This window comes from Channa argus, chromosome 19 (genome assembly GCF_033026475.1).
Source record: "Channa argus isolate prfri chromosome 19, Channa argus male v1.0, whole genome shotgun sequence".
Taxonomy (NCBI): domain Eukaryota; kingdom Metazoa; phylum Chordata; class Actinopteri; order Anabantiformes; family Channidae; genus Channa; species Channa argus.
Window position 1 is genome coordinate 20,846,413 of NC_090215.1, and position 17,573 is coordinate 20,863,985.

Here is a 17,573-nt window from a genome sequence, read left to right on the forward strand (position 1 = left end):
TGACTTTAATTGACTGTAATTGTGAATCCTGCTGTAACTGCTAGTTACTTTCTGTAACGCTGATTCATACACAATTTTATCCAAAACAGACATGAAAAACAGAACAGACTTTGCAGCTTAAAACCCTCTGCAGCATCAGTATCACCTAATTTTTTAAAATAATGATTTCCCAGTGCTTTATCCAAAGAACAAAATAAGCTTCTTCCACTTTTGGGCCAATTTGTATGATTTTTAAGGAAAAGGAGAGAAAAGAATTTGTAAAATGTGTAAAATTTATAGCTTTATCAACATACAGCGAGTCGTGCTGCGGCGTTTGGCAGCTGACACCTGAGTGTCAGCTCTGTTCGTGCAGAGGATTGTTTTGCAGCGTGAGACCCCTGACTGTCCCCCAGCTGATGGGTGCAGCTCCATTAGCATGAGCTGCAGCTCCTCCGATTAGCAGTAATTAAAGAGAGAAATGAGAGCGGTTCCCTCCAGTCCAGACACAGCCAGTGCCTGTCAAGTGAGATCGACACCCCCCCTTCCCTAAAATAACTGAGAGTCTGGAGGAGAGGTAAGGGGTGCTGGGGTCTGTGCCAAGTTACCCCCTAAATAACCCCTGGGGTTACTCAGTCGGGCACACTGGGCTGGCGTTGTCATGGAAATACCATGGGAAAATGTTTAATGAAGACACTGGTGAGAATTTATGAGGCTGTGTGCATTTACAGGGAAACAACCCCTAACCCATCACGCACCACCTCCTGTGGTGCTACTATATATATTCATGTACACAGGGTGTAGCTGATCATCGGGGTGCGTGCTCAGGCAGGCAGTCTCAATATGGTTGGAGTCCAGCAACACCTGAAGTACACTTGAAGATGTTGCGTTGGTTGTCCACTGATGCAGTGATCAGAAATGTATATTGTTTTCATTTGGTCTAAACTGGAAGAGGATTTTCTTCTAATGTCTTGAGCGGCTTTTTTATGGGAGCAATTTAAATACAAATTGTATTAGTGAGGCTGTGTACTCCAGACAAAATTGCATTATATGTTTTCACACCAGTAAAATGGCTGAAATGTGATCATAAAATAACTGCAGCCACATTGATGTCATGAGGTTACTGTTCCCTGTGTCTGCAGAAGATCAGGATCACTGTACTAATCACCAGTGAGGAAAATACATTTTCAATGAGGAAAAAGATTTAAAATCCATTTCTAAAACTTGACAAGGATTCAAATGTTCCTGTGAGGAACCATATAACCAGATATATTACATTCTAAAAGTTATTTTACATGTTATTGATCACTTTGATCAGTGAGGTTTGAGTCAGTAATATTTAAGATTTGATAAGAAATATTTAATTTAGTGGAACCAAAATCTTTACTGCACCTAATAAAAACTGAAAACCCCAAGTCACATGCAGACAGTGGACTGGGAGCTGGAATCCATATTAAGAGAAATGAGACTGTTACTGAAGTGTTAGAATCATTTGTCTGTCAGCAGCTCCTGAACAACTGAAAGCAGTTTTCAGCAGTGTGTGTTGTTCCCTCCACCGTCCACAGGGATAAAACTCTGCACAGACTGAGAGGAAGAAAACTACATGAAGTCTGAATTAACTTTTTGTTCCTCTTTCAGGAAGTCATGGATCATCTTTGTGGTGTTCACACGATCACTTTAGTTTTAATGTGGTAAATTAAAAAATATTCATCAGAAACATATTTAAAGGACAAAGATTTAATCACAGTATAGTTTAGTATTGATGTTTGCTGTTACTGAATAAAAACTGGTGACAGTGGGTTGATGAACAACAACCAACAATGAGCCATATACTCAACCCTCAGTGTGTCCTAATGGACGAGACCACCAGTCTGAACAAACACACACACACACACACACACACACACACACACACACACACACACACACCTCTTTTAGTTTTCAGAGACACGTTGGACTAAACAGACATTAATGATGGATTAACACTTACTCTGGATCATCTTCAGTTTTCTGCCTCCTGCTCTGTTCACTCTAACGGAGGCTGAACTAACTGAACACTTTCAGTGGTTTTTCTTACAGGAATCATGAGTCTGAGTTGTTCACACAGATCATGTCTCCTGGCTTCACACTGTGTAACTGTCCCTGTCCTACCCACTGCTGATCACCTGGATCAGGTGAGTTCAGTCACTCAGATTCTGGGACTGAGTGTGGAAAGATAAAGGAATAGTTTTAAAACCAGCAGGGATGCAGCCTTCAGGAATCAGCTTTAACTTAACTGATGAGAAGCAGCACTTGAAACCAATACATCCATAATCCCCCAGTACAGCCCCCACCAACATTTCCATTTCTTCACACACAGATCAGCATCACAGCCACATGGAGTTTGACCAAAACAACAAAACCCTAACAGTAGTAATATTTACTGTTGTGTCACATTTGCTGATGTGATGGACCATGTTAGGTTCATCACTATATGCAGAGTAAAGACACAGAGCCAGAAATTCGAACTGGCTCAAACACAGTCTGGGAGACACTGCTGACTTTTAGTCCTGGCTCCTTCTATGCATTACGTAGATACACAACACAGACAAGACTGAAAGAAAAAGGAAACCAATAAAATATTCAAAGTTATAAGCCATAATATCCCTAATGATGTCACAAGGGTCTTATGTTGCTGTACATATGTCCAAACAGAGGAGCCGGACATGTTCACAACACAACATGACAAACAAGTCAACCAAAGAGACACAACACAGACAGGAGCAAACACTGCTGGATGTGCACTCAGTCACACAGCCTGATCCAGCTTCTCTTTGCTTCTATAGAGCTCATGTTGGACTGTAGGACTGATGTTGCATTAACACTCACCCGGATTCAGCCTCAGGTTTCCTGTTGTTGATCCATTTAAAATGGAGTCTTGAGTAACTGCGCACTTTGAGTTTCTGTGCTGTTCTTCCCCTAAAAGTACAGGAAACCACAGAGTCACATTGAGGAAGAGCAGAGCTGCACTGAGCTGCTTTAAAAAGGACAAATGAGGAAGAGCTCAGAATTAAGTTAGTGCGTTTTAAACCTTTTAGAGCTGGAATCAACATTAAGAAAACAAGACGTGAGCAGAAACACACGGCTTTTTCTGTACTGACCATCGATTTTATAGAGGAAATATTCTAAACTGAAATTTCAAAATGTCAACCATCGATTTTATAGACGAAATATTCTAAACTGAATATTCAAAAGCTCAAAGTGAAAAACTTTCATGAACAAGGTAAAACAAACCAGCCAGTGAAGATTTGTGTGATTTACCTGTGAAGAGCAGCTGAACACTCAGACGTTTCTAATGAGCAGTTTTTACTCGTGTCGACTCTAAATGGCGTCTGAACTAAAGACTTTGTGGTTTGTTTCAGGATGTCACATGACACATCTGTGTGTTCACACATTTAACCACGACATGTTTAGACTGTCAGCATTAACGTTGGGACTGCAACCATTTGTATATGTAAGCCTCCATTTTATGGACTCAAAAGTATTTGGACAGTAGGATGTTCAGCTGTTTTATTGGCAGGTGTGTTTTTATTCCCTCATTAATAAAAAGACTGAGTTCATATATGAAACATTTCAATTAGCAGCTACATTAAAACAAAAAGTTGATCACATTCATAATGAGATTTCTGTCATAGAGAAAAGAATAAAACCCCAGTCATGTTGTGACTGTGACTCCACTCAGACTGTTGGAGAAAAACTTTTCTCATTAATAAACTTGTTTTATCTCAAAGGCCAATTTCAGGGAAACTCTCAGTCCTGCAGAGCTGAGCTCAGATTAGGAACTGGGCTGTAACAGGATACATTTACTCAGTTCCATGTACTTCAGTAACTTTACTGAATAAAGTGCAGACGTTTTACTTTTACACAAAAACATTTTAAACAACAATAAGACAAATTCCAAAAAATCTTTATGTGCAAAATATTGTTGCACTGTAGTAAATGTGTCATTTTATAAGTTCAGCTGTAATTGGTTTGATTGCTGCAGTGTGTGTGTGTGTGTGTGTGTGTGTGTGTGTGTGTGTGTGTGTGTGTGTGTGTGTGTGTGTGTGTGTGTGTGTGTGTGAATGTCACCTGTCTCCAGCAGGTGGCAGCACATCATCACATACTGCACCAACAGAGAAGCTTCAGGTTGTTCAATCATCCACTCACCACCAGACACAACATGTCATCAACCATAACATAGATAAAAAAAAAAATAACTTGACAAAACCAAAGTTCACCTTGATTCATCTGGAGCCTCTGAGCAGCTGTTTGTAGTTCAAACCGCTGGTTATAACTAAAGAGTGAACTAAGTGACACTTGATCCATCACTCAATGAAACCAGCTGCTATGAGATTCATGTAAAGGTTTGGTCATTTATGACCTGTGAGGTGGAGGATAGTACATCAAAGTTACTTTTCCAAACGTACTGAGCAGTAGATTGTTTGTCATGTTGACTGTAATAAACAGGAAGTGAGTAGGTTAAGCAAAGGTTAAAGGTCAGAGAGAAAGTCACACAGAATCACTGAAAACTAAAAGGACTCGGTTTGCGCATGAAAAGTTTGATACAATAGACGATGGAGACAATGATGATGGGAGGACGGACAAATGGGGGAAAAAAGGTTGCAGCACAGCAGTGAAGAAAAACCACCAAACAGCAAAGAACATTGTTGTCGACCTTTCTGTCGACATTACTGCACCAAAACTGATCCCAGCTGTAAGGGGGGTGGACAGGCTGACGGCCATATAAGATAGATTGACGGACAGGCTGGACGGGCAGTCTAACAGAAAGAAATGTCACTGAGTTAAAGACAAATAAAAATCACAAGACAAAACTGAACCAACACTGATCCAAGTTGATTAAATGTGACAGAAACCAGAGTCACAGCACGGCGGCCATATTGGACTGAGAGACAGAAATGATGGAGACGTGTCACAATAAGTTTGGGTCTCACAAAATAAAAAGAAGAGACTTAACAGTTAATACATTAACCTGAAAGCAGAAAAAGAAACGTTAGTCTGAGTAAAGGAACAAACCATTAACATCATTGCTGTTGTATTTATGGGAGATTTGGTTTTCATGACTGGAGCAGAAGCTGATCTGAGTTTTTCAGAACGTGGGTTTAGTGAAAACTTGGGCTGTTTAACTCTGAGTTGAGTGAAACTTAGGTTTTACATCCAGAAGCAGAGGTCACTCTGAGTCAGTTACTGTGGAAACTACCTTGTTCCACAAACACGAACACGTCTTTCTCCTCCGTCCAGCTCAGTCTGCAGAAACCATCTGAAGCAGCAGCATGTTACTTTAACCCAAGAAAAAAAATTCATATCTCCTAATTATGAGGTTTCAGAACCTGCACTAGATTAATCAGGTCTTGAAGACGTCTTCAGTATCACAGTAGTTCAGTGACAGTTGTCAGTACTTCAGTCTAAAGTAAAATTGAACTGTCCACAGCAGATTCTATGGACTTAGCTTTTTAACACGTGAGCAAATAATCTGTATAAGGCTCAGTTTGCAGCCCATAGTGTGACTGTCTGTATCCATGGCAACATACAATTTGTGGTTTCTCGTAGAAGTTGGTCTGTTGACACAAATGAAGACATTAAACTTCACTTTGACATTTTTCAAAATTCTCTTCTAAAAGTAACATGTACATGTAATGATTTATGTGGTTTTCAGTAGGTGTAGAAATCAAAGATGAAGAATTCAATCAGTTGTCCAAAGAGAAATGAATTATTAAACCTAATTTTGCCAAGAGATCCTGATCTCTGGATCTTGAGAAAATATAAAACAATCATTGTTGGAATTGTGGATGTAGACTGACACAGTGAAGTCACAGGATCCATGTCTGACTAGCAAACACTTCAGGTTTTCATACGGTGAAAATACGGCTGCAAATATTCACTTCCATCTCTGTCAGTGACTGTACAGACTCAGCTTTACAGATGCTGAGATCAGCTCGTGGCACAGAGCTGAAACCTACGTATCTATAACTTCTCTCTTAACGTATTTTAGTAAAGTTAGTTCCCTTTTTCTCCAGCTGTGTGTGTCTGCACAGCCTCCACGTTACTTCCTCATTCCAGCATGACACACACTCAGTACAGCATCAGGTCAAAGACTGATGACACATCACATTTCTAATCAGTTTAACCACTTCATTCATTCTCCACATGTGATTCATTTTTATCGAACTTTTATAGTAAAACATCATCGTGTTTCTCCTGAGTAGGTAACAAAAGGACAAATGCAGCAGCTGTTGTCCAAAGCTACTAACTAGCAGCTGAAGTGTTTAAATCCCATCTCAGACATCCTTCATGTTCACTGCTGAGTTAGTAGTAATAAGTAATGTATTAATTGTAGCAGAAGAAGGAAACACAGTATTAGAAGTAGTACTTGTTGAAGTGGCAGGAAAAGTAGGAGTAATAATACTTATTGTAGTACTGTTAATAACATATGTAGTAACAAGATTTGCTACCACTTGCTATGAACAAGTAGTAGCCATAGTAGAGGTAGTAGTGTTAGTAGTAGCTGTGGCAGAAATAGAAGTAGAGTATTAGTAGATGTGGTAATAAGTGTTACAGGCCGAGCTGCAGCCTGTTCCAGTTGTTCCCCTTTTCTTGCTTTTTCATATTCTTACTGTAGTATTTTAGTAAAGTATCCAGTTTGCAGTGTAAAGCTTCCCCTCTCTGATCAGGCTGTTGGAGGAGTTTTTATCTTTCTGTCTCTGTTTCAAGCTGTGACCAGCAGCTGTATGGAGCTGGAGCTGCTCCTTTGTTTGCAGCTGATCGTGGCTTTAAGTTTCGTTGGGACTTTAAACATACTGGACGGAATAAGGAGGAAACCAGGATCTTTATAGAAAGGTTTCTTTAGAGGTTACTGAAACTCTCAATATATTCTTGTTTAAGTGATGTCTATGTTCAGCTAACTATATACTTTTTAAAAATATTTTTCAAATATTGAATTATAACAATCCGCAAGGAATATACACTAATTCACATAAAATTTTTACCAGTTTTAATCGATCTATTATTAGTCAGCTATGAGTTAATTAATACATTCTATTAACTACGTATAATAAGAAAATCATTTGCATTTGTCTGATGCAGCAGCCGCTGAGCTTTTATGCCTTCTTGGCCATTCTTAGTACCCATACCGTAAGTACGGGAAAGAGGCGCAGCACAACCAGCACGGGGGAACCAACTACAACCGTCCACAAAGAGATGAGAAATGACCGAGAGAAAACGGCTCTTACTGCGCCCACACGTTCTCTCACGGGGGCACAATGAATACACACAAACACTCTGGTGTTTAGGGAACCGACAACATTAGTTTAACACTTTGCCAACGTCAACGTTGGACTTTTTTTTCTCTGTCAGGATCCGTTTTCTGCTCGTCTACTTTTCCCGTTTTCCTCTTTCGCGCCTCGGTTTATCCCACCCACCTCAAACTTGATAGGCTGTCGTAAACATCCCCGATTGGACAACACAAATGACTGACACCTGTCTCGCCCATTGCGTCACAGGAAACGGGATAATGATGCGTTCATAAACCACTCCGAACACAGGACACTTCAATTACTGAAGAAAAGCAGTATTTACACCAAAGTAAAATAGAAATGGGTGTGTAGGTCTAAAATTGGAACAGTGAACATTCAACATTATACACTTGTAAACATTCTCAGGAGAGACAGAGAGGAAGGAAGTCAATGTGGTGAGTCCGGGGGAGAGAGCTGCCTCCACTCGGCAGATGAAGGGCTGCATCAGAGGGAGAAGGAGAGGAGGGATCCTGTGTACCACTGAACTGTAGTCCTGAAGCAACTCCAGCAGCCTGGACCAGCAAAATCAGGTTCAGCAAATACAGATCAGACAAGAGTCAGACTGTGAGGGTCAAGATCTGAAACTTTGTTATTTAATTAAAGTAAAACCACTGATAAAAACAATTAAAACTGCTTTTTGCTTTTTGCAGTGAACTAAACAAAAAGAATAAAGAATTTGCATCTTGTGTGATCAGCGACAGAAATGACAGCGGTTCTCACCGGTGGTCCAGTGCTTTGAGCTGTTCTTCTCTGTTCATCATTTTGATGATGACTTTTGGCACAGTCGCCCCAAGTTTGTTCATCCACCTGGCTTCCTGCAGAACCTCCAGCACCACCGGGTCTAGGTTCACAAAAACCTCCTGAGAAACACACAGTTTGTCATCTAGCTGACTTTGGGCATTTGGTCCGTACTTTTTTGTGGTTTGCCATGTTTCTGTTCCCAGCAGCCTTTAACAGACATGTTTTCATGTGCAGCCAATGAAAATCACGAAAGGATTATTGGTCACAGAGCCGATGTTCATGTGTAAATATGCTGAGAAATGAATTCAAATAATTCAGAATCATTCTAACTGCTATAAATACTCTTTCAGCACCTTGGTGGTCTCGTGTCGGACCAGGAGGGCAGCACTGAGGCTGTGTGGAGCGCTCTCTGCTGCCTGACTCCACGCTCGCAGGTGCAACATCTCGTACTGCAGCAGCACCACAGCTATCCTGTTGTAGCTCTGTGGAAGGGCCGGTCTGTCTCTCTGTTTCTGGTAGGTCTTCTTCAGAAGCTCCAGCTCTCTGCTGTAGCGCAGTAGCAGCAGCAGGTAGTGCTGCTTCAGGTCCAGACGAGCCGTCGGACCGGACTCGAACACGGCCAGCAGCTCCAGCATCTGCTCCGTCTACAACACAATCACACGCTCAGTCATTAATTCTACTTGTTTCGGTCTGATGTCTTTAGTCTGATCAGGATGAACTCACAGTGAGGGACTGATGGAACCAGAAGTTCAGCAGAGACTGAAGAGACTCGAACAAACCCTGAACCTGGAGCTGGAAGTCTGCATAGTCACTGTCAAACTGACACACACACAGTTTTATTGTGACTCCTGTTTCTTTTGTACTGTTAATATCTGTAATATCTGCTCTCAGTAAAAATAAGATCGTTTCAGTTTATTGTGGATTTTGGATACAAATGAAAAAAGAAAGGGTTTTAGTTGTGGGACAGCTTTTACTTTTATTGTTCTCGCTTTCTGTGGGGCATTTTGTGCCTCTGCTAAATAATGTTTCTGTAGGATTTTATTTTACCTCCAGCTTGCGATGATCCAGAACATCATAGGTCTTGGACTTTGTTGTGGAGACCAGGTTCTGGTAGCGAATGTAAATCTTCTCAACACCCTCCACCTGCAGCACAGCTCAGTTTAACTTTGCATGAAGTACTGCATCAATATTATCCATGATCATGTTTAAGAAACCATCAGACAAATTCTTATTTATCTGATTAAAATCCTTTAGGTTTCTAAGTTAAATCCCCTAAAAACATATTTGTAAGATGATGGAACTAAGTGCAGGACACTTTTTCACACGTTCAGCATCTTGGTATTGAGCAATAGAAATTAGTATAAAAGGTGAAAACACAAATGCTATTGATTAAAATTGATCTCTGTGTTGGCTTCCTGTGCACAGTAACGTTAACATCCAGGTCACCTTCATGTGTTGCAGAGCAGCCAGGCTCTCCATCGTTGACGCCATGTGAGCGATTTTCTCCAGTCGTCTGCAGAAAGCATCAAACTTGCCAAAGATGTAGTTCTCACTGAAGAGAAGGAAGAGGATGATTCGGGTGCTGACTGGCTGAGAGGTACAGAGCTTATGACAATCAGCTGCTGCAGCTTGGTGTTTACCTGAAGTCAAACTGTCTGTTTTCAGAGTTTTCTCTCAGTTTGTCTCGGACCGTATGGAAGCTCCTCTGGTAGTCCACGTTGAGATTACAGCACTCAGAGATCCTCTGCAACAGCACCGGCCTGAAACACACGCAGTTATGTCTCCTCATCTGTCCCAGGTTGTTGATCTGGTCTAATCTATTCTAGTTTCCAGTCCTCTGTACCTGCTGTGTTCCCAGATGTGGGCTACGCCCTGAGACAGGAAGCTCCTGCAGGTGGCGATCATCTGGTTGGTGACTTTTAACAGCAGAGACGTCATCCTCTCTGAGGTGTTGTAGTACTGAGAGATGGTGTGGATCATCCTGATGCTGGTCATAAGACCGGGAATGTGCTCCAGCATGCTGGTCTGTCAGAGCCAGAATGGGGGAAGGGGTGTTAGAGATACACAACAAGAGCTACAGCAGTGTCCACGTATAGTAGCAGTTCTGAACTGGTTGGGTCTCAACATGTCACAAACAGCAGAGTTTATCTGTGCTGAAAGATGAAACCTAGATTCTAGAGAAGCAGGTGTCTGTGAGTAATTACTGCTTTGAATCTCGGTTTTTACCGGAGTGCATTTCCCCAGAGGTCTGAAGAACTTGTCCAGTGTGTGGAGATACTTCACGTTGTTTTTGGCTTCATTGGCCACAACGGTGATGTTCCCGTCCTTAAACCATCACAAAGTCATGATGTTACAGCAAAAACATGACAACTGTCAACTAAACTGCAGCAAAGTCAATGTAACTAATGCTTTAATTTCCATTTGAATCAGTGGTGAAGCAGAAGCTGACCAGCTCTCTCCAGCTTCGCATCGTTCTGGACTTGGCCACCTGCAGAACTCCAAGAGTCCTTTTCACATGAGGACGCTTCACCTCCTCCATCAGACTGAAACACACACATTTTAAATATTAACGTGAGCAGACAGAACGAGGTCTCACTGTTTCCTTCTAAGATAACAGAAGCCAAAAGTCAAACTGCTTTAAATATAACATGAATCTACCTGTTAAAGGTCACCATGCGTGTCTTCCAGTGCTCCAGCTCAGCTGATGGTCCCACGTCATCGGCCTCCCTCCTCATCTGCTCGCTCTCAGTCAGCACCTGCTTGATCTGATTGGTCCACACGGAGACCACACCCTCCAGACGCTCCACCAGCTCGCTGTTATTGGCTGACAGCACAAACACAGTGTTGCTGAAAATTACTTATTTAACAGCTGTGGACGAGTTTTCTTGGTCAAAGTGGGATCATCACAACAACACGGCCTCGATTGAGCAGCTGTGTGTAGCTGAAACTCTGACCCCTCGTCATGTCCTTCTCCATCTCTTTTCAGACTCCATCCTCACATGTCAACCAAAGGAAAACACGTCTACATGTTTCTTTAAATGCTCACTTTTAAAATAATGGGGTCAAAGGAAAATATGAATGAATTCATTCCATATGAGTGTAGAAAATTGGACAGATGTGTGTGACCAGTAGTGGTGGAGCGTCCTACCTGCAGCGGTGTAGTCTGCTGGGCTGCGTAGCTGACTGATGGCATCAGGAAGCTCGACGTGCCGCAGCCGGAACCTCCTGTCCACGTTGACTCTGGCTGAGCTCAGATTACTGACGAACTGGTCCACTGAAGACAGGAAGGACTGGACGTCCCTCCTGCATTGAGCCCCATGTCTGCACAGAGAAGAGAGTGAACAATGAAATGAAGGAGCCAAATCCAGAGCATGGACACTGTTACTCTTTCAGGCCTGTTTCACTGATCAGTCACATATTCAGGTGCTTGATTTTAGCAGATATCTCATTCATCGTCCTCAGTGTCTTTAGCCTGGTTGTCAGTCTCTGTTTGTGCTGCAGACACAAAGTGAGGCCTCAGAAAAAGATCAAACTAAAGCAGAGCTGCCAAATACAGGAAGTGACAATTAGATCATACCATGTGCTGCCACATTATGGGGAAACTGGGAGATTTGGTGTATAGTGGTTGTTTGTTTCTTTAGCACATACATGTATGTCTCATACTTTAGTTTGGGTCCAATGTTCAAACTAAGACTTTTTGTGATTGACTTTGCTTTTGTTGTGTGTGTCACCACCTTTCAGTTTCTAATATGGTCTGATCAGAAATGGTCCCTGCAGTTTATTAGGAGATGGTATATATCATATGTGTATATAGAATCCATAAACCTGGATTCAGTGAGGGATTTATGTGGATTCCTGCTCATATTGGAATAGAGGGGAATGAAATACCTGACAAAACTGCAAAAATTAATTAAGAATATTCCTGTATGGTCGGGAGAAAATGTCTCTCTAATCAAAAACATGGGACAACAATGAAAAGGGCAGATTCTACAATTCATTACAAGCATCTGTGCATAGGATCACTGCAAACTCTGGAGAGGGGAGAATAAACCAGGTAAAGATTATGAGGCTGTGGTTGGGCCACTGCAGACTAAGGAGGAGCAGGTTCTGATTAAAAAACTGATGGGAAGTGTGAGTGTGGACAGATTGAGACTGTGAAACATGTATTGCTCCACTGTGCAACAATCTGAGCAAAGAAAAAGCTGTAAAGAGGATGAACAGAATTTAGAGAAACCATTTTCACTCTGAAGAGTTTCCTCAGTTTGGAGCATCAGTGACTACATCGAACAATAAATCAGTAACAAGGGCAGCAATACACCTCAGCAGCCATCACGCAGGACGGACGGCGGCGTGTACCTGCTGTGACCTGAGGGCCGGCAACATGATGTGAGCCAGCAGAGTCTCCAGACCGTTCAGAACGCTGCTGTCGCTGCAGTCCAACATGCCAAAGTTCACCTCCTGGAAACACAGCAGTGAAACAGCAAAGATATAACAGGGAGATTAGATGTGGATCAGCCTCTAGTCTGTCTGAACGGTACTGACCTGCTGGACGTTAGCGGTGGTTATGGCCTTGTCCGTGGTTCTCAGGAAGAACAGACACTTCCCCAGTAAAGGCTGAAGGAAACAGGAAGAGGCTTTTAATCAGCTGATGTGAAGGTAAAGACTAAACGCTGTCACCAAACAGAATTCACAGACAGATTGTTGTAACACCTTGAAATCACACTTCATCTTAGCACCATTATCATTTGATTAGCTCAGGCTCTTCTAGTTGTTTCTCATAGACACAGTCAGAGACTTTACAGTTCTACCTGCTCCCAGTCGGACTGGTCTACATGCAGTTTTCAGTCTGTGGATTAGAAGCTCAAAGTGTTTTGTGTCTCTGTGCTAAATGCTACAGCAGGCTGGGCTCAGCGTTTTCTTCCATGGCAACACAACACAGACTCAGAGCAGTAATTCTCTCTGAGGACAATAGGGATCATTCAGCAAGACGTCATTGTTCTCCAACTAAATGTGTGTTAGCAGCTGCTCACACTGATCTGTGTTTGTGAAGCATCTTAGATCGACACCCTGACTACGCTGGCATCAGGCCAGCAGCACTTTCAGTCCGTCACCGTGACACAGGATGGATTCAGTCACTGCACCTACTTCATCTAAAGAGTACGTACATGGAGTGTGAGTACAGGGTTGGAGTAAATGTACTTACACACATCAAACCAATGTAAAGAGCTGTTATCACGGCTCCTTTTGACTCTTCTCTTGTGTATTTTTTGACACTTTGGTCACTAAAAGTTGTGTGGATTTCTCTAAATCTTCACAAACAGCCCAGGTTCTCCTCTGTCGTCAAGCAGCTGTTTCTCAAGATGTCAAGAGCATCTGCTCTGATTGTCTGGAGGTGATTAAAGGACTGGCTGTGACATCAGGTCTGGTTCCAACACCACTCACTTTCCAGACGATTCCAACTTTTCAAAAACTTAAAACATCACCATCATCTTAATCCAGCCAATGCTTTTTTCTTTGTTTCCCATCACACCAGCTCTTTAAGGCAGCTTCACTGAAACTGAGCTAAAGCTTCAGAAGAAGTGTAGCTTAGTGCTAGTGAAGCAGTTTCCACCTGCCTCTGAGCTCCCTGTAGTGAGGAAGAGCTTCTTCTGAGCGTCCACAAATGAGGAAAGACCGGAGGACAGATTCTGTGGAGAAAGGCAGTTAAAATAATGAGAGACAGGAAAGAGGAATGAAACAAAAAGGAAAAACTAAACAACAATATAAATCTAGTTTTATGTAAGAAAAGTTACCTTCACATTCTGATAGAAGAAAATCAGCTTCTTGGATCCGTTTGCAGCAAAGAAATCATCAATGAGACTGAACTGGAAGAATCAAACAGGATTTATCCACAGTCTGAAAAGAAAGATGATTTCTCTGAGTTTCTAGTTGGAGCAGCAGACCGTGGATCTACCTTCTCATCAGAGACCAGGACGTCCTCTATCTCCATCTCCCCCAGTGTCCCAGCATCTACCAGCCTGCTGATCAGGTATTTGTGTCGGGCGTCCAGACTAGCTCGTCTCTCCTCCTTCATGGCTCTCGCCTGCTTCGCCATCTCCCTCCTCGCCTCGTTGGACAGCAGCATCGTCCTTTTAGCAGAAACCTGGAGAAGAAGTAGGTCTTGGTGATCACAACAAGGGTTTGGAGAGTTTGTCTCTATCAGAGAGATGTCAGGTTAGTTGCTATCACCTGCTTTTGTCCATCTGTTTTCAGCAGAAACACATTATAGTGATGTCACATATCAGCAGCTTTAATCTTGAACTTGGGATCAAACTGCTCCTTCTTTCCACATTCAGCAGTGCTGATGTTTGTGTCCACCTGAACGATCAAAGTCCAATGTTACCTCTTTCTTTAACTGGGTTTTTGGTCTCCACCACCTCCTGAAGGAAATATGTGGGTCTGCTGCTAAATGTTTCACTACGTTTCTGCTTAGAGTGTAGTGTCCAGGAGATTTCAGAGCTTCTTCTCTGAAAACAGCTTCTGTTGTTGCTGAAAATGATGCTGTGAGAGCAGCGAGAGGGAAGCACAAATACAAAGCTGTGGTCTGGGCAGCTGAACACTGACTGTAGTCTGGCTTTAGTTCACATGTCCCATATTTTCCACATCATTTCCTGGAAACGTTTAGTTGCCTATGATTTAATTTTTTCTTTAAAACTCAAATACAACAAGCTGATAGTTAATAACTCTGCTGTTTACACTCTTCCCAGGTTCCTTATCAACCATGTTTGTATTTCATTTGCTAGAAATTAATTTCTAAATACCAAGTGGTTTCTAAGAAAATATGAGCCAAGTTTTCCTGAAATGATCTGGAAAATACAGGACCTGTAAAATAAAGTGTTACCAGTATTTTTTACACAAATCAGCAGCAGCTAAATGTCCACAGTGGTGTGTTACTGCAAACTGGTGTTTGAAATAAAGTGAAAACCAAAAGTTGCCTGAAAAAAAAAACTGACTGAAGAAACAGTCAGTAGTAAGTTAGGATTAACCTGCTTTGTCCTAAAAGTTGTTAAACTCCACCAAACTGGCAGCGTCCAGCTGATGTCAGGTGCGACTTGCTTTGTCTGCCCTCTAGTGGCTGTTAGCAGTCAGCGTCTACTGGCCTTTACTGTGTCTCTACTGATCTGTATCTGTCCTTCAGTGAAGGACAAGGCTCTATCAGAGCGGTTACTCACTGCGGTGCCAGCGGTCGAGGGGGGAGCAGCCGTCGGAGAAGTCATGTGACTGATGGCTCCCAGGTTCTGGCCTCCTATTCGCCGATACGCCGTGGCCATGGATTCTGGAGAAAAAACCCAAACACCTGAAGCACCTGAATTTTTATAGCTGATGATCAGCTGCTGGTGTAGTTAAGGTGTCGTCACTGGACAATGGTTTAGTCTGGTTTACACATTTTAGTTTTCTGTGCAGCAACAGTTGTGCTGTTGGTTTCTATATTAGCATTAGTTTGAATCAGAGTTGGAGTTAACGGATCAGTGAGTCGTCTGCACCTCTGCGGACGTCCAGCTGAGGTGGTCTGGCTTTGGTAAAGCCTCTGTCTCCTTCCTCCTCCTCTTCCTCTCTCCCAGGACCGTCCTGGCCGTCCAGCCCAGGATCGTGGCTCCGTCTCGCCTGGAGCTCATCCAGCCCAGGATCAGAGTTTTCAGCTGGGATAAAAATCGACACCCGTTTCCTTTGTAAAAGCTCAGCTGGAGACCGAGAGTCTGGATCTGCCATCTGAGAGTCAGCACAGGAAAACAGACGTCATGTGTCATAAAACCACGTTTGTAGTGACTGATGTGTCTTACACAGACATGACTAACTCAGCCCCTTAAATGTGGGTGGGACAAGGAAAAAGCAGGTGTCTCCTCCCTCATGGACACCACCAACAAGTCGAGTGACTGTGGGCGAACTGAGCAGCTTCCAGCTGTGACTGTGTGAATGTGCTCAGTGTGATCCTGAACCAGAGAGGAGGCCTCTCACTCACACAAGAAATAAAGATGAAATACTAAATTTCATGTTCCCCCCTCACAGAGTCAGGAAATCTGCTCAGACTCTCTTCATCCTGACAAATGTGGATTTAAAGCTGCACTGCTTCAATATGGACTTTTGATTCAGAATCATAGAGCTGATGTTCCTCTGCTATGAAAACAGTGTCACTGCAGCATGTGTCCAGTTCAGGACAAAGAAACCTGGACTTACAAACACTGCAGAGGCTGATTCAAAGCAGCAGTAGATGTTAATGCTACACAATAAACATTTGCTTCACAAATCAACCTGAACATGTTTTAGTCTGTGAAAGCAACAAGAAACCTGAACGTCAGCAGCAGCACATGTGTTGTTTGTCTGCAAAGGTTCTTCAAATGGTCTAGTTTGTCCTTTAAGGATTAAGATGTGGTGTTGGTTATGTTGTTTGGAGCAGTTTCCCACCCTGACGAGTCCCATACAACATGTGAGTCAGTCATTAATTATGGTCACCGACAGAGACAGAGCAGAAGAGTTAAAGAGTGGGGACTGACCTGTGTGTCTCCTGTCAGGCTGGACAGTCAAGAGTGTGAGGACGAGTCCCGGCTGTGCAGAAGAACTCAGTCTGAGGTAGCGCGAGGCACAGAGACAACGAGAGAGAGACAGCGAGGACAGAAAGGGAATCAGAACTCGGCAAAGGACAAGTTTGGCTGTTGTCATAGTAACCCAGGCAGGGGGTGGGTATTAGTGACTCAGCAACTAAAGCCAACAAAGCTTCGTCCAGGAGACATCAGCTGTTCTTCATTTTAAGGCTGTGACATCACATTCACTGTATTTGGTTTGACTCATCCTCAGAGCTGCTGCTCTTTTTTCTTTCACTTGTGTGTTGGAACCTGCAGTGATTAAATCAAGCTGGAAAAAAATCAGTGTTTGTGTGTGTTTTCATTTGAGGCTGTGAAAGAACAAAATGAGAATGTTCTGAAAGGTTCGGATTCTTTTCTCAACCCACTGGACACTGTGGCTTTTCATGGCCAGAGCTGGGAATCTGACCAACAACTAAACATGTTTCAGAGGTCAAAGGTCACTTTGTTTCATGCTCCCATGTTGTAGAGATCACAGGTGGATTTTGTTTCTATTGAAACGTTTCCCATAAAACCATTAAAACCAACCTGGTGTCTGCTCAAGCTGTCTGCTGAATGCTGGTCATCATCGTCAGCCCCCAACATCTGGAATGGTTGTATAGAACCAGTGGAGCAGCTTTGAAACACCAGGTGACATAGTAGCTGCGTTGTCCATGGTCTACTGTCTGTAGAAAGGACGACAAAGCTCCTTGTAGTGATGTTTTTTGGCAGCGCTCACAAGAGCAGAGCACATTAGGCAGGTGGTCTTAAAGTTTCCGCTCATGAGTGAATAAACATTAGGCTGCTGTGTCTTCAGACTGCAGACATGGAGGGTCGTCCTCCTAATGTGGTGACACCTGTGCAGGCTTCAGCTGAAGTTAGAGGAGCCTGCTGTCAATCATTTTCTCTCTGTGTCTCCTAGGAAACA

At 42.8% G+C, this 17,573-nt stretch overlaps 3 protein-coding genes across 16 annotated transcripts in view; all 3 read right to left on the minus strand.

Moving 5' to 3' along the window:
• The window catches only part of LOC137104397 (NACHT, LRR and PYD domains-containing protein 12-like), a 61,082-nt gene extending 57,657 nt beyond the window's left edge, over window positions 1-3,425 (minus strand). For all 14 annotated transcript variants that reach the window (XM_067485504.1, XM_067485503.1, XM_067485514.1 and 11 more), the window contains exons 1-2: window positions 3,277-3,425; window positions 2,845-2,934 (exon numbers count right to left, since the gene is read on the minus strand). In XM_067485504.1, the coding sequence (XP_067341605.1) occupies window positions 2,845-2,934; window positions 3,277-3,410 (224 nt within the window). In that variant the 5' untranslated portion in view covers window positions 3,411-3,425. The remainder of the gene's footprint in view (window positions 1-2,844; window positions 2,935-3,276) is intronic.
• A 583-nt stretch (window positions 3,426-4,008) lies between these two features.
• LOC137104422 (dynein axonemal heavy chain 5-like) lies at window positions 4,009-11,585 on the minus strand. Its single transcript, XM_067485592.1, has 12 exons — window positions 11,197-11,585; window positions 10,707-10,872; window positions 10,498-10,591; window positions 10,275-10,373; window positions 9,892-10,073; window positions 9,689-9,808; window positions 9,495-9,600; window positions 9,096-9,191; window positions 8,772-8,867; window positions 8,402-8,692; window positions 8,028-8,167; window positions 4,009-7,819 (listed from the first exon to the last, which is right to left on the minus strand). Exons 2-12 carry the CDS (start codon window positions 10,781-10,783, stop codon window positions 7,567-7,569), a joined length of 1,554 nt encoding a protein of 517 aa, XP_067341693.1. The 5' UTR covers window positions 10,784-10,872; window positions 11,197-11,585; the 3' UTR covers window positions 4,009-7,566.
• A 79-nt stretch (window positions 11,586-11,664) lies between these two features.
• Window positions 11,665-16,963, minus strand: LOC137104440 (dynein axonemal heavy chain 5-like). Its single transcript, XM_067485627.1, has 8 exons — window positions 16,580-16,963; window positions 15,572-15,797; window positions 15,260-15,363; window positions 14,002-14,190; window positions 13,841-13,912; window positions 13,664-13,735; window positions 12,591-12,662; window positions 11,665-12,506 (listed from the first exon to the last, which is right to left on the minus strand). Exons 2-8 carry the CDS (start codon window positions 15,795-15,797, stop codon window positions 12,378-12,380), a joined length of 864 nt encoding a protein of 287 aa, XP_067341728.1. The 5' UTR covers window positions 16,580-16,963; the 3' UTR covers window positions 11,665-12,377.
• Between the last annotated feature and the right edge of the window lie 610 nt (window positions 16,964-17,573).

Bases quoted from the DNA above. Each gene is read 5' to 3' on its own strand.
- LOC137104422 (XM_067485592.1), bottom strand. From the start codon at position 10,783: ATGAGGAGGGAGGCCGATGACGTGGGACCATCAGCTGAGCTGGAGCAC. The intron at 10,592-10,706 runs GTAGATTCATGT...TGTGTGTTTCAG, and splicing joins CGCATGGTGACCTTTAACAG to TCTGATGGAGGAGGTGAAGC. The intron at 9,601-9,688 runs GTAAACACCAAG...CCTTCTCTTCAG, and splicing joins AACAGACAGTTTGACTTCAG to TGAGAACTACATCTTTGGCA.
- LOC137104440 (XM_067485627.1), bottom strand. From the start codon at position 15,797: ATGGCAGATCCAGACTCTCGGTCTCCAGCTGAGCTTTTACAAAGGAAA. The intron at 13,913-14,001 runs GTAGATCCACGG...TGATTCTTCCAG, and splicing joins TCCTGGTCTCTGATGAGAAG to TTCAGTCTCATTGATGATTT. The intron at 12,507-12,590 runs GTCAGTACCGTT...CTGTGTTTCCAG, and splicing joins CCACCGCTAACGTCCAGCAG to GAGGTGAACTTTGGCATGTT.